This window comes from Microtus ochrogaster, chromosome 8 (genome assembly GCF_000317375.1).
Source record: "Microtus ochrogaster isolate Prairie Vole_2 chromosome 8, MicOch1.0, whole genome shotgun sequence".
Taxonomy (NCBI): domain Eukaryota; kingdom Metazoa; phylum Chordata; class Mammalia; order Rodentia; family Cricetidae; genus Microtus; species Microtus ochrogaster.
This window is the reverse complement of record NC_022015.1, coordinates 56974478-56999966: the sequence shown is the minus strand read 5'-3', so window position 1 is coordinate 56999966 and position 25489 is coordinate 56974478. Positions and strand designations below refer to the sequence as shown.

Here is a 25489-nt window from a genome sequence, read left to right as displayed (position 1 = left end):
TTTATCTAAAGTAAAAGATCATATTAGAGGCTGCTTGATTCAAATCAACTGTGGGGTATAACTACTGCCATAAAAATTATAATAGTCAGGGTCTTGCCTTCCTTTGAGGCTTATTCAGTACTGTGGTCTGTGGGCAGTGAAAGGACAAATGAATTAAGCCACTCCCATCTGCCCTTTTTGCTGTCACTCTAATTATCAGAGTTAGCATAACAAAATACAATAGCTGCCTTGTGAAAATATTGTCAACTGTGGCTAATCAAAAGCAGAAAAGTGAGTAATGTATAAAATATCTACTATTGAAAATAAACTTTACAGTTAAATGAGGTAGTCTCCAGATTTTAAGGATATTTACTCATGTACTAATTGCTTGACTAATTTAGACAACACATAGGTCATCAAGCACCAAAATAAAGAGATCAGTAATTTCCAGGTCTATAAATTATGCAAAAGTGTTTGTTGCATTTATATTTAACACTTAAGGAAATACATAAGAAGTCTTGACGTGTATTTTAACTGTTCTTCTAGATTCTTGTTTCAGAACTGGTGGAAAGGAGCCATATGTTCTTGACAGTGTGCCTGACCATATCTGGTGCCAATAGCCACTCTCAAAATATTAAAATACATTTTCATACAATTTCATACAATTGTCAGTTGCTTACAAAATAAACACATCACATGTGAAAAAGGACATAGGATGACAGAGAGGTAGGAAGAGGAGATCATTTGGTTTCTAAGGAAATGTCTGTATGGGATAGGTAAGTCATCATATAGCAGCCTAGACAAGAACTGACCCTCTCATCTCCATTCTTGTATGGAATCTATCCTTGAAGACACAAGTAACTCAAAAAAAAATATGCATTTACAAGAAAAAGCAGATAGCCAAGTATGGTGGTTTATGCCCCTCTCTGCTTCCCTTCTTCTCCACGTGTCTCTTTGAATTTCCCTCTCCCTTTCACGTGGGAGACTAAGGCAAAAGAATTGCTCCAAGCTCAAACAAACCTCAGCTACATAGTGAGACCTCTGCCAAGAATGCACATGAAATCCAGGGCAAAATCACAATGTTGTGAGTGTATTTTAACTAAGGGGGAGATGTGTCACTACCCATTTGAATGGTCCCTTGCTGGGAAGAGGAATAAGCCTTTATGTCACTGGGAGAAGATGAGAGAGGTCTGGTAGGGACGGGTGTCAAGACTCCTTTACTTCAGATGTGAAGGAGGACATCCAAAGACATTTGTCATTGGACTATTCTTAATACCAGGAGCTTAGGACAGGTGAAACAAAGGCACTCTATTTAAAGTAGTACTTCTATTTTGTATGACTTTGAGCCTCAGTTTCTTTTAAAATGGAAATGAACTTCAGAGATCATTTTATAGTTCAAGCAGAAAAAAATAAAGTATTTTATAGCTGGAAACATTCAAGTGTTTATTCTTTTTCATAATAGCATGCTGTTATAAGCACTACGGAAAACTCTAACAGTTCTTTGCAAATTTGGAAGAGTAGGCACCTTCAAAATGTAATGTGTTTGCCTTGCTTATACTTCAAATATATTAGTTCCCAGCTTTGGTCAGTGTTAATAGTTCATTGTACTTTTTTTGAACCATTAATTTTCTTGGATTATTGCAAAGCTACGCTTGGAGGACTGGGTTGTTTCTCTGAGGCGGGTAAGAGTGAGGGAATTCTTTAGTGAGCAGATACTCTGTTAACTGTGTACTTCACTCTGGAACATCAGTAAGGAATTATGACACTGCTTGCTGAAGTAGTTATTAGATTGCCAGCGTTCTAGTTCATCACGTCATGATCACATTGTGCTATAGTCAAGAGGATCCTAAAGAATGACTCCTCAAGAATTATTGAACTCAAGGGATGTGCACAAAGTTTAATAAATAGTCATAGTCACCACCTAATACTGCTCTAAGTGTCTGTTGAACTTAAAAATGCTCTTCAGTCTCATTTTATATGCTAAGTTTCATCTGGAAATTATATTGTTATTTACTTACAAGAAACTAGCCCCATTAATTGTGCTTTATGCAAGAATCTTATCGGTCCATTTTTTTCCTTGGCAGGAAAATTTAATTTCATTGATGTCAGGTGGAGCAGAATAATGGTAATTCTCTAAATAAAGAAGAGATGGAGAGCATATTTTTAGAATCTCTGTAAGAGGATGGGCTAGCTGTAAATGAAGGGCTATACACACTCACATGCATGTACCCATGCACACACACATTTATAGTCTGTTTGTGCAAGTATCACTGCTCTAGGCTTCTACCTGTGTAAGTTCCTGATGCTAGGAGGGCTCAGTAAATAAATTCAGGAAATTAGGCTTACTTCTCGCAACATTCCATCCTCAACACCTAGAAGACCATATTCAGTAAAAAAATGAATGGTTCCCATCACTCATTATCATTTAAGACAACCATCCCATTTGAACTTAATTGTTTTGTTTTTTGCATTATTGCAAATGTAAAAATAGTAAATAACCAGGTTTTCTGAGTTAGCAAGAAGAAGAGAAAAGAAATCCTATCTTTAGTTAGTGAGGGTGGTGTTATAAGTCATTTAAATATTTAGTATGACTTCTAAGACTCATTTGCTCCTCTAAAGGAATGGATCTCTCCACATTCTATTTTCTTCTGATTCATTCATGTTAGTGTCATTTGGCTCATTTTCAATAAATATCTAAAAGTCCTAAGGCAATTTTTCCAAAGAGCGTTACAAGAAACCAGTAGAAGATTCTAACTTCCTGCTATTATTGTTAGTTGGGCATTTTTTATTTCTTCATGCAAATTATGTTCATACTTTCAGGAATTTTAAATACAAATAACAACTGTCTAGGTAGCTCTTCTGTTGACTTTTGCTTGGACATTTTTTAGCAGCTTTGAGAGGACTTTTGTTTCATTTGGTGTGCTGAAAACTTTCCAGTAATGATGACTATGTACTGCTCTCTGCCTTCCACTGGGCTGCTTCAGTGTCTGTGCTTGCAAGAATATTGACAGAATATTACTTCTACAGTAGAGCACAGCTGTCCAAGCCCTAAATAACAGCTACAACTAACCTCATGGGGGCAGATTCCTAACAATTTCTCGAGTTCTCTGTGTTAGTGACAGGTTTCAAGCATACACTCAGCTATTAAGACATCAGAGCGTCTTTCATTTCTTAATCATTAACAATGTTAGCTCTGATTGCCCATGGAGCTGCAAGCTGTTAAAATGATCATTTGCTCCTTACTAATTTTGAAACCAAGAGCTGCTGCCTCATTTAATAAAATGCTGGTCTCTCCTATGAACATGCATAACTCAACAACCCTGAGTCTACTATAAGAAAACTTAACCTAGAAGTAATTTGCAAAGTAAATGGGGTTAACTTTAGGTTATAGTTCTAAATTCTGAGAGCTCTTTACTTTAAAAGGTTTCAATTTGGACGTTTGTTAGTGCTATGCTTTCAATCAATTTTCCTACCTTTTACAATGTAGTATTTTTGATGCTTATTTAATGAAGAAAAAAGAAAAAAATCATCTTTTAATAATAAAAGGATAATGAAATTTCACCAGATTTAAGATAATTTAGAATTATTATGTTGATCAATAAAATATTCAAAAACTTAAAATATTATGTTTGCCTTTCACCTGGCTAAAACTGAACCTGCACAAGGCCATATCATATATAATACTCAATGACTACATGATAAATTGATGTAATATGTGTTAAGACCAGTTAATAGTGTGATCTTGGTCATTTTTAAATTAATGTTTATTATAGGAAAAATTTAAAATTATGAATTTTTTGGGAAGTGTGCTCTGTCTAATGTTGGATATATTTCTACAAATGGGGCTAAAGGTGTGTGCCTAGAGATAAGAGGTTCCTGTGGATATTCAGGCTACTTAGGAAATCTCTTAGGAGTAAAGCCAGAGCAAATCCCCCTTCTCAAGAACTGCTAAGTAGAAAGGCTACTTCCTAGGTATTGGTGATAAAGCTTTAGAATGACCAATATGTGTCATCTCTAGCCATCTCTTCTAGGAAGAATCAGCAATCATGAGTATTTGTCTAGCATCTGTTGAGTGTGACCGTCTTGGTCCTCCTGCTTTGGGAAAACTTGGGCAGCTGAGATAATTGATGGATATTTCCCTTAGAATCAAGAGTATGAACATCTGGTCGTCCTGAATCCAAAGTTTATGACTTTGGGGATCTCCTCTAAGGACCGCGCCAATGCTAGACAACAATACACTATAGTCATAGCACTCCTTAGACACGAGGAGAGCAGAAGTCAGTTGGTGCCCTGAGAAGCTCTTGGCACAAACTCCTCCCAGAGTTGTCCCCAGACCTTTCAGCCTGAGGCACAGAGTTTCTGCCTTGCCCAGTTTCCATTACAGTAAAAGTATATGAAGTGCATCTTTGTCTGTCTTGTAATCCACTGTTTATTCTGCTATTGTTACTATTATGGTTATATGGGAACACTTGTTGTCCAGTTCTAACTGCATTTTCTGATTGTCCTCTTTTTCTTCCTATAAGCATTGACTCAAAGTATTTTTAGAATGTATATGTATATATAGCTCCATTCCTCCTGTAAGCTGTTTTCATATAATTGTATAGTTCTTCCAACTCAATAGCATTATTAGTACATAATCATGTGTTAATTGTAATTCATTGTAGTTTGGTTGCATATTTTAAGATGTAATGTCCCTTTATTTTAGAGTCCTCCACTGCTTATGATACTGTTCAACTCTGTCTTCCCAAAGAGGCAAATAATTTTGCCTTTAAGTAGGAGGTTTGCTATGCACTTTGTGAAGGTGGACTGTGATGTAGTATGTATCCTTGGAAAATGTGCAAGGGTAATAGCTGTCATCACTTCCTCTCAGGTTAAATCTCACTTGCCCTTTATATTCATGTCTATAGGACCGAATGCTGTGTAGAATAAAAAGAGCATGATTAAAAATAGTTAGACAAAGCACAGTCATTGCATAATCCAATATTAAAACTTAATAATTTTGAATTTATATGGAATATTGCCAGATTAAATAATTGAAATTTAACTATTTTTATCTAAGGTAATGTACTTAACCATGAGGAAACATGCTTAAACAAATATACTCTTTTATTTTTGCTATGAAGTTTTGTGTATGGAAAGGTTCAGCTAAAATCAAATTAAACCCTAAATGAATCAATGAGGAAACAAACCAACAAAACTTTCCTCATGAGATAAGCATGAAATCATTTAAGCCTTCTAGCACAAATTGGCGAGCCCACTGCTGCCCCACTCAGGTACACAGCCCACCTGCCAGAAAAAGAGTGTCTAGACTCCTCTAACATGATCTGCAGGGAGGAAAGCTTCAGGAGGGCTACTGTGGAGCAGAAGGGTTTCCCATTAAAGGTAAGGTCAGGTTTGAGTTCCTTTCTATCATTAGAGAACAACCAATGTTTTCTGCTTGAGGAGGCTATGACTAAAACTATAGTGAGGATGATGCTTACTGTGCCCTGTTTCATCCTTCGCCTTCTGCCGTTCTTTCCCAGTGACTTCATCTGAGCATTGCGTTCACTAGGTCCAATCACTTACTATCTTTAGACAGAATTGAGACGTCTTTAGGTGTGTCCTCCTCATGTGTTAGGTACATTGCCATTCTTAATAACCTCATATCAGGGTGGAGAAAATGCAAAGGTTTTTTTTAAGTACTGTTAGAAATGGGGTGGGGATTAAAAGACAAACACTGTAATGTAAATGAGGATCTTCCTAATTAACTTCATGATCTTTAGTTTTCACATTTTCTTAAATATCCAAAATGAAGGAACGTACATTTTGAACAAAATATACTTGCTGTATATTAGTCTGTGCTTGAGTGTCTGGGGAGATTTGCACGGGCTCTTGGTGGTAGTACTGGTAGTACTGGTGCTGTGATGATGATGTCAGTTACGATGGTGCCATTGGTAAGGATGGTATAAGGGTATGGTGATGGTTGTGCTGGTGGTGCAGGTGGTGGTGGTGGTGCTGATTCTGGTGGTGGTGGTGCTGCTGGTGGTGGTACACGTGCAGATGGTACGGGTGCTGGTGGTGTGGTAGTTGTGCTTATTATGCTTGTTGTTGGTATGATGGAGATGTGGTGGTGGTGCCGCCGATGCCTGTGGTGATGATAATGGCCGTGTTGCTGCTGGTGTTAGTAAAGATGGTATGGTATGGAGATGGTTCTGCTGGTAGTGTGGTGCTGGTGAGGCAGTGAAGTGATGTTTGTGATGTTTGGCCTCCAAGATGTCTGTTTTTTGACACTATAGCACATTTTCTCTGTGTGAGTAGCAAGGAATGTACATGAAGTTTAGAACTAGGGCCTAAAAACATATTGTTCTCTGACATTGATTACTTTTTGTGGCTATAATTTTTTTCCTTGGGGGAAACCTAAGGCCCTGTGCTTGCTAGTCAAGTGCCCTTCCACTGAGTTAAATCCACCAAGTCCTCTCATCTCTAATTAGATAAACTAGGTTTCTAGATGGATTCTTATTTTGTTGCACACTGAAGCTTCTGGCATTTCTATTTGCAGCTTCTGATAAGAATCAAAGGAGATGAATGTGTTGAGATGCATAAGAGGCTTTCAGAAATCCGAAGAGCAGTGTGATAAGATTTGTAAATTGATCTTATTTTAAATATGTTAACTGAAAGCCCTTCATTTCTTTGCAAACTCTTTGATCTTCATTCAGAGTGAAGTTCCAGTGTATTTACATTTTTCACCTTAAGCCAATGGCCACCACAGTTTCTTTCACAATCTATACTATGACTATAGGCATGAGCAACTTTGCCTCGGTTGTCCAAAGAAATGCCTCATAATTCTTTCATTCTTTCATTCTTATGTCAATTTCTGGATTTTCACAAATGAATTTCTTTCTGATTTCTCTTTCCCTTTTTCTTTTTACAATTGGAGAAAAAAAGGTCTGTACATGACTTCATGAGAGTATCAAGAAGAAACATTTGACAATTATCTTGAGACATTGACAGAACTAGATTAAAACCAAATGCCTTAAAAGTTTGGGGAGTACAATAAAGCAAGGAATAATTTGGTTTGTTTGTTTTTTCCCGTCTAATATTTTTAGGTACAAGCCTATGCAGAAAGTGGATGGGGTTGCAGATGGTTTCACAGGAAGTGGCCAACAGACAGGCACATCTGTTGAGCAAACTGTAATTGCCCAAAGTCAACATCATCAACAGTTTTTAGGTATGTTAAGGTGTAATGCCTAGCTGCATAGTAGTTGCTGTTAGGATTTTGAAGAGAACATTCTCCGAGTAGAATGTCTTCAGATGTTAGCTCCTTTAAAGGGGGAGGTTTGGTGCTGAAACTACAACCTTAAATGATAGTTCTAGTTCATCTTTATTGAAGTATTAAGCTATATGAAATCTTGAATGCATCTGCCTTAAAAACTCAGGGCTATGAAAGTGTTTTCAAGAGTTTATATTACAGTTGACTTTTGTGACCAAAATCATATTGTGTTTACTTCAGAAATAATGTCCAGTCCAAACGAATTCTTATTTCCATGTATACAAAGTTACATATCCATAGTCTTAGATAAGAAAAATTATGAACATTTTAAATAATTTATTCTTTTAAATCGATTACAGTGCTTCCTATTTTTATAATTGTATAGAAAGAATACACGTTTCTTGATACTGAAAATATTTAGAAGCAGAAATTGAACATTTGAATATTTAAGCTGGAGCCAGAGGAGCAAAAGTGGTAGTTCAGTTGACAGCTGTTCCATCAATGAGTGTGCATAGTCTCCAAACAGTAGGCCAATATAAAGAACTGCTATTGCTATTGGGGTGTTTGTGTATGCACACATGTGTGTGAGTGTGTGTTTATGTATCTGTGTGCATGTGTGTGTCTCTCTGTGTATGCATGCCTGTGCGTATGTACATGTATGTGTCTGAGTGTGTGTGCATATGTATGTGTTTGTGTGTCTGTGTATGTGTGCATGTGTGTATGTGTTTATGGAGACAACTGGGATAGACTTTCAGGTTAGAAAGCTCCTGATCTTGACACTGTTATAGTAGTATTTCCTAAGCCAAAGTGCCCCATAGAGCTTTAAAACAACATCATGTTTTCTTTTGTAGTGGTAGTTGAGTTTTAATATTTAAAAAAAAATTAAAAACAGGGCTACACAGAGAAACCCTGTCTCAAAAAATTAAAAATATACATGTTTTCTAGAGCTTGTAAATGAATATTATTCTTCCTTTAATTTTGAATTTATGGTAAGGAACTCACCAAAGTACATTACTAATTGTCAATGGCTAATGAGAAAAGGGGAGAGGACGTGTGTGATGTGTGAATTATAGTGTCATCAAGAGAGGGCTACACGATGTTTCTGTGCAACAGAAAATGTCATATCACTTGGGTGCAGAATTGTATTGGGGCAGGTAGCCCCCAGGAAGAGCAGATTGGTGTAGGTGGTATAATCAGAAGACTGGTCCACAGCAACTGACACCATGTTTCGTGTGTGAGAGATGATTTGATTATAGGATAGCATCATTCATCACATCAAATTATTGTTGTTAATATTTTTTTTAACTTTTTGGCTTTTAGTTTTATAACCTTCATTTTATGATTGTGTAAAAGGTACGAACATAATGAGGCTATGTTTATTTTTATATGGTTGGATAGCATAATAATAAAAATAACTAAAATTGTTACTGGCAAGCTCAGGTTGTTTTTCTTTTACTAAAAACCTATCCAAACCCCATTTTAATTAGAGTAAAGCTTAGTTTATATGAAATTCACAAGTATACTCCATTCATTCGCATGTTACATGCTGATAATGTTACTAAGTTTGGCTGGAAAATATTAATTTGAAAGTCAGTGATCTTTGGCACTCTGATCTCTAAATTTTCTTTCCTTTTTAGTCTTCTGAAAATTTCCCTCATTAATCTGTAATTGACACCATCCACAATAGCTTTTTTCTGTTGTGTTGTCATGGTAACAGATGCATCTCGAGCACTTCCAGAGTTTGGAGAAGTTGAAATCTCTTCTCTGCCAGATGGAACTACCTTTGAGGATATCAAGTCACTGCAGAGTCTTTATCGAGAGCACTGTGAGGTAAGACCTTCAAACATAGTCTGAGCACATGCTATGTTTTGCCACATAACTTGTTAAAAACAAAATAATAAAGATTTTTTTTTTGTAGAGAACAGAGAAGTTCTAGTTATTTTGAGCATTTCTTTGAACACTAATAAAATCCTTCTTGTCTCAGTGCAAAGTGGGGGAATGCATAAAAGTGACAATCTCCATTTCTTAAACTGATTCTTGTGTCTTTTGATATAGCAGTTCTATATCTGATATACCAGTTCTACTCTGGGTCTGTCTGTCTACAAAAAAATTGTACATATGTGTGACACAGCCAATGTACAAGGGAGTTTATTGCATTATTCTTTAATTTAAGAGTTTGCTTATAGTATCTAATTAAGAAAGATTAAGTCTGCTATAATTTATAGGTTGGACTACTATACACTCATAGGACTGAAAACTCTAAATACACTAAAAGGAAATGTGCTCCAAGGTATAATGTTAAAAAAAAAAGAAAGATACAGAAATTTTATATTACATATTGACCTTTGAACTTACATAACTATCTTTCCACAAAGAAAAGTAAATTGTTAATAATATCTGTGTTTTTTTGAATCCCTCATACTCTTGGGTATGTGAACATATAGCCCTATTTAGGGAGGCCTAGAAAACATGGCCTTATCAGTGGTAGTATGTCACTGGAGGTGGACTGAGTGTGCAAAGACTTGTACCATTTCAAGTTTGTTCCTTCTGCTTTATACCTGTGATTCAGGATGTGAGCCCTCCACTTTCTGCTCCTGCTTCCTTCCTTACCTTTGGACAGCTGTCTTAGACTCTAATCATCTGGAACCATAATCCCAGATAAACTCTGCTATATGTTGCCTTAGTTATGTTGTATAATCACACCAATAGAAAGATAACTAATACAGAAATTGGTTCCAGAGTGTGTGCTATTACTGTGAGGAACCTGAACATGTTGTTTTCTGGAGGATTGTAGAAGGCTTTGGAACTTTGCACTAGAAAAATGGCTGAAAGCTGTAAATAGGGCCTAATGGGGCCAACAATAAGATGTTGGAAGACAATAGTGCTAAGAGATGAGGGGACTGTAGAGGCCCAGCTAAAAGGATTTCAGAGTAGAACAAAATTAGTAACTGGACTATAGATTCTTCCCATGATATTTGGGCAAAGAATTGACTACTTTCTGCCCATGTCCTGTGAACTTGCCTAAGAATAAATAAATAAATATTTAAAAGTGGTGAACTCATTTTTTTTTGTAGAGGATATTTCTTGACAGTTTAATATCAACTCAATCTTGTATTTATTAGTAGTCCCTCTTAAGTAGATCTATAATAAAAAAAATGGTTCAGAAATTGTAGTAATAGGAGCAGCAGGGCTGCATCCCCAGCACCCCAGCCACCTGCTAGCTTATGCCCTGAAATAATTACACGAAAACTGTATTCATTTAAACACTGCTTGGCCCTTTAGCTCTAGCCCTTACTGGCTAATTCTGATATCCCAATCAACCCATCTCTAATAATCTGTGAGCACCGGTCTCAGTGAGCACCGGTCTTACCAGGAAGATTCTAGCCTACGTCCATCCTGGGTTGGAGCTTCATCACGTGTGTCTGCCTGGGAGCCGGGAGCAAGGCGTCTCTGCTCCTGAGAGCAGAGCTGTTGAGTCTCCGCTCACTTCCTATTCCTCCCAGCATTCTGTTCTGTTTACTCCTCCCACCTATGTTTTAACCTATGAGGACCAGCCAAGCAGTTTCTTTATTATAATTAACCAATGACCTTCCTCCATTGCCCCACGTTGGGCGCCAATTGAAGGCATAAGTCACTAACAATGCCACACCAGTTTGGAATTATGATTAATAGGGTGATATTTATTTAAAGGGGAAAAGACTTACAGATCTCAACAGCCCTCTGCACAACCAGGAAGGGAGTCTAGTCACCAGCGGAGCAGGAAGTGAAGAGAGAGAGGAGAGGGAAGTGGCCGCTTTTTTAAAGGGAGAGAGACCACACCCCAATGGGCTGGTATCTCAGCGGCTATAGGCTGGAGGGGAGGAAGGACCTCCCACAACAAGAAATAAATACAAACTGTACAGAAATTCAAAGGATACTGATGAGTTTAACGCTGCTGCTAAGACTTATACTATATAAGAAAGGCTACAATTGTTAAGGGGATTAGGGCCACTAAGAATAGGTCAGATCTGCAATCCAATAAAGGGAAGGTACCCTCAGGGCAAGACCTCATCCAGCTAAGCTTCCAATTTGTAAATAAAGTATGAGGTGTTTTCTTAGGCTTCTGGAAAGCCACTTCAATTAAAAGCTGCTGCTAATGTAGATTAAGGGGGCCACAGTGCATCCCAAGATGACAGCCAGACTTCTCAGTGTTGTCCATGTGGTGCTGGCTTCAGAGCCATGAAAGATAAGGAGGTGGTTTTACAGGGCTGCTGAGTGAGATCAGGCAACAAGTGATAGGGGAGTCCATGCCTAAAGGTTCTGAGAGGGGAAGATATCCTGAAAGTTCATTGAATGAAGCTGTTTAAATGAACCCTGGGTTGTTTTGGAGACCCTAAGATGTTGGAGATTTTAGAGCCATGAGATACCTGCACATGAGGCATGGAACCAACCCAAGAGAGAAAGATGTATGTTTCAGGCCACAGAGTTGGGGGAGAACCATCTAAGCCCTTTGTTATCAGATATGGCATTAGAAAATTTGATGTTTTTCCTGCTATTCTTTCAGTCTTTCTTTGGTTCAATATTTCCTTGTTATTCCATTTTTTTCTCTTAGAATAGCAATGTATATTCTGTGCCATTATATGTTACACATACGTAATTTTTATTTTATAAGGTGTTAAAATTAAGAGATTTGCCTTGATTCTCAAAAGAGACTCTGGACTTTGAAACAGTATTGTGACTGAAAAACTATGGGGAATTTAAAAGTTGAATTAAATGGACTTTGCTTTATAGTGTAGCTCTGCTATTGTGAGAGCCAGGGAATAGAATATGTGGTTTCAGTGAGATGGTCCCCGTATGTAGTCTTAGGCAGTTGAATACTTGGTCCATAGTTGGTGGTGGGTGGTTTGTTTTTTTTTTTTGTTTTTTTTTGTTTTGTTTTGTTTTTTTTGTGGAGGCTTACTTAGGAGAATATGTGTCACTGGAGGTGGGCCTTGAGATCTTAAAGCCCCCCCCCCATTTTGATTTTGTTCTGTTTTGTGCTTGCATTTCAAATTAGCCCTTTCCTTCTTGCTCCTGCTGCAGTGACTTTGCACTGCTTTATTATCTCTAACCCTCCGGAGCCATCAGCCCAAACAGACTTTCTTCTGTAAGTTGCCTTGGTCATGGTGTTTTATCACAGCAAGAGAAAAATAACTAATGCAGAACCCTTGTAAAAACAAACAAACATACAAACAGAACAAAAACTGGAGGCCATGATCAGTAGAAAGTCAGGTTTTCAGTGGACCCTCTTGAATACCACAAATGTGTGCTATTTAAATAAACTTAGTAAGAACTTTGTTCTTCTTCTTAGGGATCCTTTAGACCGATTTTTAGAATTGAAGTAGCTTTATCTCAGGAGTATTTATGATTTGCCTACAGTTTCAGGATTGGCCTGTGATTTCTAGAGAATTTCTTTTGACTATTGACAGTGAAGGATGAAATAATAAGTCTCGGCTTAACACATGGAAAGACTGTTTGAGGGCTTGGTTACTTACAGCTTCTCTTGATGTTTTAGACCCTACTCCTACTACTCTTCTTGTGTCAGAATTGGTGACATTGGATAGGAGGGAAGTTTCTCCATTCCAGTACGTTAATGCATCTGATAGTTATCTGGTAGAAAGGAGAATACATTGCACAGAGTTTTCTTAAGTGGTTTTAGGATTTAAGTAGCTTTATCTCAGGATTTGTGGTCTGCCAGCAGGCAAATGAAGGAGTAACCTGTGATTTCTAGACAAGTCCTCTTGCCTGTTGACAGCAAAGAATGAAATAAGAAGTTTTCATTTAAGGCATATATAGGTTTTTCCCCATTGCTCCAGAAATAAGATTACTTGAGTGAACCCAAGTGGTTGTCAGAGATGCTAGATTATTGACAACCAAGGACAAGTCCTCTCCTTATCAACATCTTGCTTGACAAAGTGTTCTTAACCTGTCTTACTCATTTCCAATACTTCTGCATGGTATAAGCCAGTTAGAATTCATTACCCTTTGAATAGTATGTTTTTCTGAGTGTTGGAATATTTCTAAATCATGATTGTACACGTGGAAAAAAATTTACACCTATCTTGTTCGATGAAAATTATGTGAAAATTCTTTAAACAATTCCTCATTTATCTGTATCCAAATAAAGCCTTCTGTACGCAGCTTAGCTTGTACAAGTATAATTCAGATTTTTTGAGTGACTCATATTTATTCAGAGTGTAAATTGGAGTATAATTATTTACATTGCTAAAGAGTGTACAGTGAGATCATGCTAAGCAACAGATGCCTCCAATAAGATTAAAATAGGCTATAGATTATACAATTTTCATGAAAGTTCCAATTGTAATGAATAAATATGTTTTATGTGAAGAGATTGGGCACTCAAAATTAATCTGTGTAGGAAGTAACACTTCACAAAATGAACCCCTCTTGTTTCTCAGTTATCAATACTCATGCCCTCTCCCATAGCACAGAGTGGTATTTTTAGAAAATTAAAATTCTAATTCTTTTTTGTTACATCTCAAAACAATTTAAATAAAGCTGCCTGGCTCTCAGATTCAATCCTGTAGTCATTTGCCATAGTCAGTAGAATATGGATTATTTTAATTTTTATTTGCCTATGTATTTAAAAATAATAATATTTTAGTCACTTACAAAACTGCCTTAAATGATGTTGGTATTGGTATCAATTTCAAAGTGTTATTTGAGATTAATTTGAAGATACTGGATTTGTGATGTGTTGAAATTCTTGTTTTGCTTCATATTTTCTATAGTTTATATTTTTAAGGTAGGATTATTCTATTTGGAATTCTTGTAATATATTTATCAAGCTATTTTTAAATATCACTAGTACTAGTTTCATTCTCAGAGGTACGTAAAGTATTAACTGCCTCACACTTTAGAGATGTCACTTGGAATATGCTTAAGCTGTAGCTAAAGAAGCAGATATAAACACTTCCTTCTGGAGAGGGTTTTGATTTCGAAGGAGATGAGGGGAAACTATGCTTACTTTGTTTCCAGAGCTTGCCTTCGGCATGTTTTAATCGTACTGAAAAGTTTTATAATGAACTGACTTCCTTTCCTCTGTCTGCCACTTGCAGCATTAAGTGCTGGTTCTCAGAGCATGCCCCCCCCCCCCCCCCCGCATGTGCTTCCTGTCTCCGTGAGCCTCAAAAGCGTCCTCTAGCTCCCGCTTCAGCCCAGATCTAGACAAGCGGTGTTAAGTTAGAGTTGACTTTTCCTAAAATACTCAGGTGGACTCTAGGTTGTCCACCCAAGAACACAGATGTTAGAATGCTTTGTCCTTGCTGACCAGGCGTAAGTAGAGTGAGGTGATGTTTAGTTTCAATTGTCAGCTTATCAAGTTCTCTAGAATTACCCAGGAAGAGAGTCTCACTGAGGGATTGTTTAGAACAGGTTGTCCTGTGGGAGTGTCTGTGTGGGAATGTCCTGAATACATTAGATTTAGATTATATTTTAATAATTTCTTGCTTAACGGAATGTGAAAAATAGTGTAACCTAACATGAATGCAATATAAGTAAATAAATTAGTTCATTGCTTGTGTTATGCCTTGTCATTTAAAAGCTAGAATATGAAGAATAAAAGCAGATTACTAATTTCCATTTCTTTTTTCAACTTTGAAATGTTACATATCAATAAAGGAGATGCAATACATAAACTGTATCAGTTATTGTATCATCTTTCCTAAATCTGAGCAGTTAGTATCACCAAAAAAATGGAAAGAATAAGAACAAAATATTCTTTTACTAATTATTATTTTTTCTGTTTTCTAGGCCTCTAAAGTATAGTTGATATACTATGTAAGCAATAGATATAAAACTCAGTTGATTACCTAATTAGTCTATATTAGTTTCTGTTCTATGGCTGTGATAAAAAAAAAAAAAAAAACCACGACCAGGAACACTTACAGAAGAAAGGGTTTATCTGGGCTTATAGTCCCCAAAAGCTAAGAATCAACCATGGCAGAGAGACATTGAAGCCAGCAGGAGGCAGGGCAGCAGAAACAAGAAGCTGAGGACTCGCATCTTGAATTGCAAGCATGGAACAGACATAGAGAACTTGTAACAGCACCAGTCTTTAACATTGAGAAGCTCATCTCCAGTGACATATGTCCTCCAACAAGGCCATACCTCCTAAGCATCCTCAAACAGTGCCACCAACTGAGGACCAAGTATCCAAAGTGCCCAAGACTACGGGGGATATAATACAAGCCACCACGCAGTCTGAAATGCAGTGTGTTGTTTCAACACAGAAATGATATAAACATTAGTAGCTAATGTTTGCCCTTTTGGAGTTGTTAAAATTCAGTCTGCTTTCATTTCAACAAGAACATACTATATAGACAAATCGTTAGTATTTATTTTCTTTTGTTGCTGATTCATTGAAATACAGTGGTGTTAGTGTTTCAGATTGTAAATGATTAAAAAAATTATTATTTGATTTTACATTGTTTTACCATATCTTTAAAAGGTAATATATTATTTCCATATGTAATTAATAGAATACCTAGTTATTTTAGTTGTCTGTCTTTTGTGTCTTCTATGTCTTGAGTATGCAGTGTTCCTTCAGTGCTTACAATCTTTAGATGCTGTTTTGGAGTCACCAGCTTTCTAAGGCTCAGCAGACACACATGCCTGGTGTGGATCACCGCAAACAAGGCAGCGTGGAAAGGGTCAGATGTGTATGGGGTTCTCGGACCATGGAGGAACTGTAGCTGCCATGGCAGAAACATCTGGTGCTAAAGTGGAAGAACAAGGGGACGTAAAGGAAGTATGACGGTTTGGTCATTTTGTTTTTAGGCAATATTGGACGTTGTTGTGAATCTTCAGTTTAGCCTGATAGAAAAATTATGGCAAACGTTCTGGCGCTACTCTCCCTCTACTCCAACTGACGGCACTACCATTACTGAATCAAGGTCAGAATCACTATGCTTTTCTGATTCTTTTTCATGACGAAGTAGATGTCACAGCTAATAAGTTAGAGATATGTATACCAGTTGTGAACCTTACCTGATAACACTGAGTAGATTGACCATCCTAGGAATACACCAGACTGCTCTCCTGAGGTTTTAGTGTGTGTAGCTCCCATTTTATTGATTTGGGGGACTATGGTGTATCTGTGTCATGCTAGTGGATTACTGTCCTATCTGTCTTTCAGACCATAAGAAAATACTAATGTACATAGGTAGCTCTGGGGGTGTGTTTGTATATATATGTATACACACATACATATATGTCCAGCCATATGACACCAGTGCAATGATGGTATAGTTCAAAACTCAGTAATATTTGATAAACTATATTTAAAGTCCATTTTCTGTTTTATCCTCATTTGCCATCTATTCATTTGCGACATTTATTCACGCCAGCAATCTGAGTGAAATAGAAAGTCGACTTCCGAAAGCAAAGCTGATAACTCTGTGCAAACATGAGTCTATCCTGAAATGGATGTGTAACTGTGACCATGGGATGTACCAGGCTTTGGTGGAGATTCTCATCCCCGACGTCCTTAGACCCATTCCTAGTAAGTTACATGGAGACAACTACGGATGCTTTTGTTCTCATACATACGACCCAAGCAATTGTGGGGATTGATGTTGCAATCAGGAATTATCCTAGTTTCATTTAAATTTGTCAGATGAAAAGCATGCAGCATATAGAACATTGCATGAAAAGAACCTACAGGGACACTATAGTGAAGGAAAAATGGCCTGTTTTCTAGTCTTTTACATTACTATTATTTTTAAAAGTTAACGAACAGCTATGACAACCTCAATAAACCAATTGTAAGAACAATCTTAGTTCGGTCAACCATGCAAAATTATTCTACTTAAGGCTGAAGTTCTGTGCATATAGCCAAAAAATATTCAAATCTCTAGTTGCAGACCATTCTCTCTCATGGTTGCTTAGGATTTGAAATAAATTGATTGTGGTTTCCAGTAGAGTTGAATTCCTTTATAAATTATTTACTCTGTTACCTGTGCCATCTTCAGAACTACAAATTCAATTTCCATTAACACTACTGGTTAACTAGTATTTTGAGAGAAGAATCTAATAACTACACAAGTATTATGACCCACTATGAAGTGAATGGGAACTCCACTGACCTTTTTCAGTGACCAAGTTGTAGTAAACAAAGTTTTCTCTGTAACTGTTGGTGTAAATGCCACTACACACATTGTTAGAGGATGTTGGAGCTGCCTTACACCTGGATGAGCCGTGCTAGTGACCTTAAGTTTTAAAGAAATGGGACTGTTTCCACTCTGACATTCAAAGCAATATTTTAGCTAGTGACATTGGCAGTATGTGCTTTAAATATGCCCACACAATTATTTGTTATGTTATTATGGAAAACATATAAATAGGGTTTAGTAGAAGGGAAAAGGAAGGTATTAACATTTGTATGTTTAAGCCAGGCGGTGGTGGCGCACGCCTGTAATCCCAGCACTCGAGAGGCAGAGGCAGGCGGATCTCTGGGAGTTCGAGGCCAGCCTGGTCTACAAGAGCTAGTTCCAGGATGGGCACCAAAGCTACAGAGAAACCCTGTCTTGAAAAACAAACCAAAAAAACAAACAAAAAACAAACAAAAAAAACATTTGTATGTTTATACTTGCAAATACAAAGACACAGTGGAAAGTATAAATTCTTTTATATATTCATTACTAAAATAGATGCTTATACACATTTACATAGTATGCCAATCAATGTACATTAATATATGGAGGAGAAAGCAGAAACAAAAGAAATCCCACTGGCATTATCTTAACACTTTATAAATTGCTAATGTGTTCCACTCTGTCTACACCAGGCTGCCTGACTAAAACAATTGATAAAAATTGATATTGTCACAGAAATTTCACCATGTCAGTTTCTGCTGGTTTTTGTTTCAGAATTTGATCCTTTTTTTCTACTCTCCTGCTCCTTGTGCTCCAAGTGTTAATCTCTAGAGATGTTTAAAGGAAGTTGCATAGGCCAGCTCATTAGCCTATGACATCTGGCTCCCAGCATCCAGCTTCTCTCATGAGATACAAGGAGGTGTCAGGGAGGACTTGCTTTTTCAAGAGAAGTCAACAACATCAGTACTCATTAAACAATTCTGAAGTCATATGCTTTTGTCTTAGCATCATACGGATTTAACAGGTCCCTGACTTAAATCTTGCATCAATTTTGGTTTACTTTAAGCCTTATAATTTTAAGTATATAATACACTTGACCTTTGTCTTTTTAAAAATGTGGTTAGAAGAATAGTTTATTCTGCCAGTAGTTTTTCTCTGCATTTACCAGAAAATGGGATCATTTTATTTCTCTGAAATTACAAGATACATTAATGTACTAAGCTACAAAAGAAATTTGGGGAATTCAATTTCCATTTTACAATGAGGCTCAACAATGTAATGCTTAAAATACAATGGAGATAGCTGTTGCTGGGTTATGTGCTTTTTAATACTGATCTTGAGAAGGCTGAGGAGCTCCACTTTGGAATAGATTTTTAAATATCAAACCATCCATTTATGAGTCTTTAGAAGCTGTCAGAGTCAGTCTGCACAATTTCGATTTTATATGAATCCCTACAGAGAGAACAAACTTAATTTTATTTTTAAAAATTGTATTTTTTGGCTACTAGTACTTCACTCTACCATTTTCTGTCCAGATGGGATTTCTTTTTTTAGCTAAAAAGTCTGCACATCGTACTAATTTAAAGTCAGCTTGAAATGCCTATATTCTAAAATACATTCACCCGAAACATGGAAAAAGGAAATTAAGTGTGAATTATTGAATAAGATTTCAACTGGTAACACTTTAAATGGGCAACTGGGAATATAATAAAAGGTGGGCCAGAATATTACTTAGTATAAAAAAAGTAAATACCTAAACTTTTTAACATGCACAGTGTTTCCTTTTATATTATAATTTCCTTTCCATCAAGTTTTTCTAGATAAAATAGGGCATATATGAAATGCTTTAAAAATAACGTAAGAAGTTATTGGGATCTTTTCAAATTAAATCATTATTATACTAATTATAGACCAAAATGGAAAATATAGGTTGCCAAGTTCAACCTTGAACAAAATTTTACTGAGTTTCAAGAAAGACTGTTAATTTTTTTCACTCCTTTCATTTCCATTCATGCCTGTACTCCATGATTCTAGGACATAAACAGCAGAGAGATGTGTTTCTTCCTTCTCTTTTGACCAACGTGGGATGCTTTGGAAATTTCCAGTTCAGCCTGGTTAAGAGTCTGCAGTCTCTCCCAATCAATATTTAAGCCATTTCAGCTCTACTATCCAGTTAAATACGTATATATTAAAAAAAAGACTCAGTTGTTTTATTATTAGGTGTTAAATTTTGTATCTTTCTGTAAATAACTTGAATATGCTAAATTTCCCTCTAAAACTTGTTTTAGCAAACACTAGCAAATAAAGTATCAGACCTTCCTGAGTGTAGAAAGGAAAATCCAAGACTTGGGTTCTGCTGTGTGTTCTCAGGGCAGCTGACTTAAGTAGAACTTTGGCTGGCAATATATCCCAGATCTGGGTATCTCCCAGACCCTATGGAATCTGCAGAGAGTAGTTTGTGGTACTGGTGCTTTAAACATTGTTAAACACCTGAATCTGGCTCCCTACTGTGTGTAGGCCTGGGCACAGAGGAATTAAAAGACCATTGACTGGGAACACCCTGAGCAGACTCAGTGAGCAACAGCTCCCTTGTAGTAGCAAAGTTAGCAATGATGACTGAAGATGTTTGTGGCCATTTCATGACCACTGTAAAGTTCTCTCGTGAGACCTGTTCCATTCCAGGCTCTAACAAATTAGGACTGGCTGTTTCAATAATGTCAGAGAAACATGGCTGTCTGTGACGGCAATCTTATCACTGATCTTTCAGCTCCTCCATGTGAAGTTGCAGTAGTCATCTGAAACTTTCATTCCAGCAATTATTTTTCCTCTACTTTCAGCAAAGATAAATACTCCAATTCATAGGTTCTATGGTAAAACATCAACTAGAAAAACAAAGCCTTGCACTGTATTTCATGTTAGCTAACAATGTAAAATGAGCTTTAAGTTTGAAACCAAAATGGAAAATCTTAGCCCTTGATCACAAAACTCTGTGTGATGTTTTGTCCACAGTAGAAAACCCCATAAAGTATATTCACAACTGGTATATGTTGCCATAAACAGGCAGATTTGAATGTTTTCATTTTCTCACAGGTGTCATCAGTGTCTGAGAACAAAACAGTTTTAGAAGCCAAACATATTACTTTTAGATGCTTTAAGAAATTAGAAATAACGTTTCTTTTTAATCAATAAAGATAATATAGTTTCTGCTCAGTGCTATAAAAGTAGTATAAACATGTATTTTCCTTGTTCCAGCATAAAAATTAATGGCCTTAGGTATCTTTATTGTTCTGCCTTTATTTTTTATTATTTAGGTGCCTTGACCCAAGCCATTCGAAATTTTGCAAAAAGCCTTGAAGGTTGGCTTTCAAATGCCATGAACAATATTCCACAGAGAATGATACAAACCAAGGTATGTCATGTCCTTCAATGGGAGAAGGCACATGTGCATGCTTGCTAAAGAAACTATCTCTTTACAACTAATTTTTTCTCATAACTGATCTTTATATATAAGTAGCACAATGTTATGCAGAACTAACGTATGTATATTGTATCAGAGCTGTTCTTCATGCCTAGAGGATCCTAGATTTCACGTTATCCCTATCTGGAATGTTAGTTTAGGTTAATCTGTGAGTATATGCCCATGGCAAGATTGAATAGATACTATACTTTCATTCTGCTTCCAAAATTTATATTATGGGTTTTGGTAAGCAACTGTATCCACCATTAGACTCCCGCAGTATATCTTTTCCTTTGTTTTGTGTGTAGTGTGGCTCTGTTGAAGTCCTGTAGCCAGCAAGTCTCTCTAGAACCACAATAGCTCCAGCACTTCCTATCTTGGTTTAAGCTTTGCACAGTGGAGGCTGAGACAGGAGGACCATGAGTTCAAGTCTCACCTGGGCTATATAAGGAACTCAAGGAGAGTCCAAGTTACTTAGTAAGAACCAGAAACTAGGAAAATAGCTCAGTGATAACATGAACAAAGCCCTGGATTCTAGTCTGAAAAATCACAAAATAAAAGATGTCATTTGATTATAGCAGAAGAACCTTTCCAGTTTATAAAATCAGTTGTAGTCCTAATAATGCCTCTGATAGCTGACATCACTGCTCTTCTCAGTGTCATCAAAGTGAACGCCTCAGCAGATTGCCTGCAACATTGGTCATTTTCTGAATTTCAGAAATAGTCTGGCTTTTGCCCTTGCAGAGAATAACTTCTGCTCTTGCTGACATGCAGTTGTGTTTCTGAGGAGCTCTCGATTATTGAGACAGTTCACCTGATTAGGGAAGAGCATTCTAGTCAGTGGCAATAGACTAAAATACCTGTGTTCAAGTCTTACCACTTCAATGAGTTTCTGTACAACCTTACTCAAGGTACTTAAGCTCTCTAACTCACAGCATGTTGAGATGACAGTTGAACCATGTGGCATACATATGGGATACTTAGCCTGGTGCCTGGCATGTGATATGTACTCCGCGAATATAAACCACACAAGTGGAAAAACACTTTCTCTTCAAGGGTATGTGAGTTTGCTCAAATATTTCAGGCTGTCCTAATACAGGTCACTTTTAAATGAGCCACCTTTGCAACGTCAATAAATTATTCTACTCAACCAACTGATTCTTCAGTATATGCTTCTTATGTACCAAAAAAACTCAGTATAATATGATATGTTCCTATAAATATGTTAAGACCTTTGGCATATTTTGAAAGACTGGGGTCATATTTACTGTGTATCTAACATTTCTATGAAAACTAGATATTTAGAGTTTTTATTATCTTTCATATCTTCAAACATAGGCTAACTCAATTCAGTATCTCATTGAAAAACAAATGTTCCCCTGCTAGAGGGACAGAGCTCAGGATAGAGTCCTTGATCAATATACAGAAGTCCTAAGTTCATTTCATTAGAGTAGTGGGGAAGAAGTCCTTGATCAGTATACAGAAGTCCCAAGTTCATTTTATTAGAGTAGTGGGGAAAAAAATGAAAAGAAACACAAGGTTTAAGGAAAAAATGTGTGGGAAAGCTGAATTTCTTTCTAAACATACAAGCAGAGTTAAGAAAACCAAGGATTAAGAATCCTGCAGTTACAATAGTGAGAACTCATCGCTCAATCTAGGTCTGAAGTAGATAAGGGTGGGTGCCATAGCATCAGGCATCCTCCTTCTAAGTTTCCTCAGTGGTAGCCTTGGAAAAGGAAGAACATAGTCTGGGAGGAGTGAATACTCTGACCCCTGTTGTCTTCTGCTTCCATCTCCTAACAATGCTCCATCCGTGATTAAATCCAGCTGGAAGCTAGAGGACAAAGGAGGCGCTCCTGTCACACCCCCCCACACACACACACACAGCCTTTCTGGCCAGAAAGGATGATGGACATAAAGGAAAAGGTGATTTTTGAAGTGTAAATGAATTTTTTTACTTGAAGAACTTTAAATAAAAAAAATAGGTTCTTCTACTTGGTTATCTGATAAATGTATCTGGTCATAGAAACTTTGAACTCTGTTTCACCATCCAGTCTGCCAACTCGTAAACTAAAAGTTATAACAGTGAGTCGGGATGGCGCTGCTCTGAAAGTGGTTTTTGTTCAATTAACAATAATAGTTCTGTACAATTGACTTTTCCAAATAGAAAGGAATGTCCTTACTTGTCTAGTTTCTAGTTGTCCTAAAAAGGGTTGAGAGGTGGTGAAAGCAAACATTTTTCTACTTTTGTAGACAATGTAATTTTTTATTGTGGTTGAGTAATTCACTTCCAAGGCAAAGAGCTGTGGTTGAGTAATTCACTTCCAAGGCAAAGAGCTGTAGAAAATGGCCTTTAATCTAACCTAGAATTCTATGCCAACGAGACACAATCACTCCTGGCGACACCACTCTACTCCCGAGAGAACGTTGAGCATCAAAGACACTCCATTGGGAGCTTGTCTTCTTGGCAAAACTGGCCTTTGGGTTAAGAAAAGCACATACCCCAACTACTGACAAAGATACAGAATATCTATAAGTGGATAAAACAGGATTGTCTTATCTTGCCAAGACAGGGTAGGATAGTTCTAAGAAAGTTCCTTACCTTTAATAATGGTATGTCAGTTATGTTAGGCCTTAGCCAAAGTTGGTTGACTCAACATTTCAAACGAGACTTTGGGTGATTACCCAGGTAGTCAGTTGTCTCTGTCCTTGGTTGCACATTTTGGATATCTCTCGTTTGTTAAGTAATATTAACTCCCTTCTCAGATCTTTGATGGAGTTAAAGATTAGATAATTGTAGTTACTCTCTACATTATTTAGACTCCTTGAGATAAAATGCTTAGCAAAACTTTTGTTATATGTTTCTTGCTCAATATTGTTTGTTATATTTATTATTTGTTACTATTGTATATAGTTGTATTTGGTTTAGTTCTGTCTTATTTAGACAAAAGGGGGAGAAACTGTAAGCGGCATATTAAACCAGGCTAGCTTAATATGAAACAGCAAATTTTAATGAAGGGATAGCTTACAACACCAGGGATCCAGCAATGAGCAGGAGATACAAAAAAGAGAGCGGCGGGGCTCACAGCCTGCCAGATTTATACATAAACATTAGCCCGAGGCAAGCACGCTCCCCAATGGGCTGGGCTATCCCTACAGATCGCTGCACACAGATGCCAAATATGTGGGAGCTTGTTGTAAGTGTTGATATCAGTATACTCAAAACCAAATATTTCTTTGTTTAAGAATCTTAAATGTGCTAGGCAGTGGTAGTGCATGCCTTTAATCCCAGCACCCTGGAGGCAAAGGCAGTTGGATCTCTGTGAGTTCAAGGCCAGCCTGGTCTAGAGCTAGTTCCAGAACAGCTAGGACTGTTACACAGAGTAACCCTATATAATTTATAAGTCAACTATTACCAAATGAATTTAAATGTTTCTAAGGGAAGCTTGCTTTGCTTGGGTTTCTGTAGGTTGCCGCTGTAAGTGCCTTTGCCCAGACTCTGCGAAGATACACATCGCTCAATCACCTGGCCCAGGCAGCCCGTGCTGTGCTTCAGAACACTTCTCAGATCAACCAGATGCTCAGCGACCTCAATCGCGTTGACTTTGCCAATGTCCAGGTACTCTACCTCCTTGCAAATCCTGTCTTTTAAAGAATGGTGTCAGTTATTCTAAACGAGGTCCATCTGATGCATGCAACAATAGAATCAGTGTTCACAATCTCCTCAGAGATGGGGTTTTACCCCCATCAGACTAAACTGAACCCTTCATCTTATGGATAAAGTCAGCTAAGGCTTATGAACTAGTAGGTAACAGAATGTATCCATGTTTGCAATGGAGTTTAAAGGATAATAAATATCAGTCACTCAAGTTATGCCAAAAATTAGACATTCTTTGTCTGTGAGAATTTGAACAACTATTAACTGCTCTGTATTTCATTTTCCCAGCTGCACCAACTACCTTAAGTTGTTTAAATAGTGATCTGTGCCCTTTCAAGCAGGTACTTCTTTTATTACAGTAACCCACCTTGAAGCGCTAAGCACCTCTATTGCAATGTACATTGCAGATACCTGAGAAAATTCTTTCACTTAAAGAATTAACACGGAGGGTTGGATGGGGGAGCGCGAAAGCACAATTCTTGGATGGGGGAGCCACCTTGGGGTTGGCAGGAGACTTGAACCTGGAGTGGCTCCCGGGAGCCCAGGGCGATATCCCCAGTTGGTTCCTTGGGCAGCTGAGGATGGGGAACCTGTGATGAGCCTATCCTATGGCAATACTGACAAATATCTTGCATATCACCATGGAGCCTTCATCTGGTGATGGATGGAGGTGGAGACGGGGACCCACACTGGAGTGCTGGGCTGGGCTCCCGGGGTCCCAATGAGGAGCGGAAGGAGGGAGAAGAGGAGCAGGGAGGTCGGGACCACGAGGGGTGTACCCACCCACTGAGACAGTGGAGCTGATCTACTGGGAGCTCACCAAGGCCAGCTGGACTGTGACTGAAGAGGCATGGGATGGAACCGGACTCTCTGAACATGGCGAACAGTGAGGGCTGATGAGAAGCCAAGGACAATGGCAGGGGGTTTTGGTCCTGCTTGGTGTGCTGGCTTTGTGGGCGCCTGGCCAGTTTGGGTGTTCGCCTTCCAAGGTGTGGTCGGAGTGGGGAGGACCT

General features: G+C 37.6%; 1 protein-coding gene across 3 annotated transcripts in view; it reads left to right on the top strand.

Moving 5' to 3' along the window:
* The window catches only part of Rfx3 (regulatory factor X3), a 256520-nt gene that overhangs the window by 192712 nt on the left and 38319 nt on the right, over positions 1–25489 (top strand). For all 3 annotated transcript variants that reach the window (XM_026781166.1, XM_026781165.1, XM_026781167.1), the window contains 6 exons: positions 7065–7186; positions 8946–9058; positions 16046–16161; positions 16615–16769; positions 20673–20770; positions 24288–24437. In XM_026781166.1, the coding sequence (XP_026636967.1) occupies positions 7065–7186; positions 8946–9058; positions 16046–16161; positions 16615–16769; positions 20673–20770; positions 24288–24437 (754 nt within the window). The remainder of the gene's footprint in view (positions 1–7064; positions 7187–8945; positions 9059–16045; positions 16162–16614; positions 16770–20672; positions 20771–24287; positions 24438–25489) is intronic.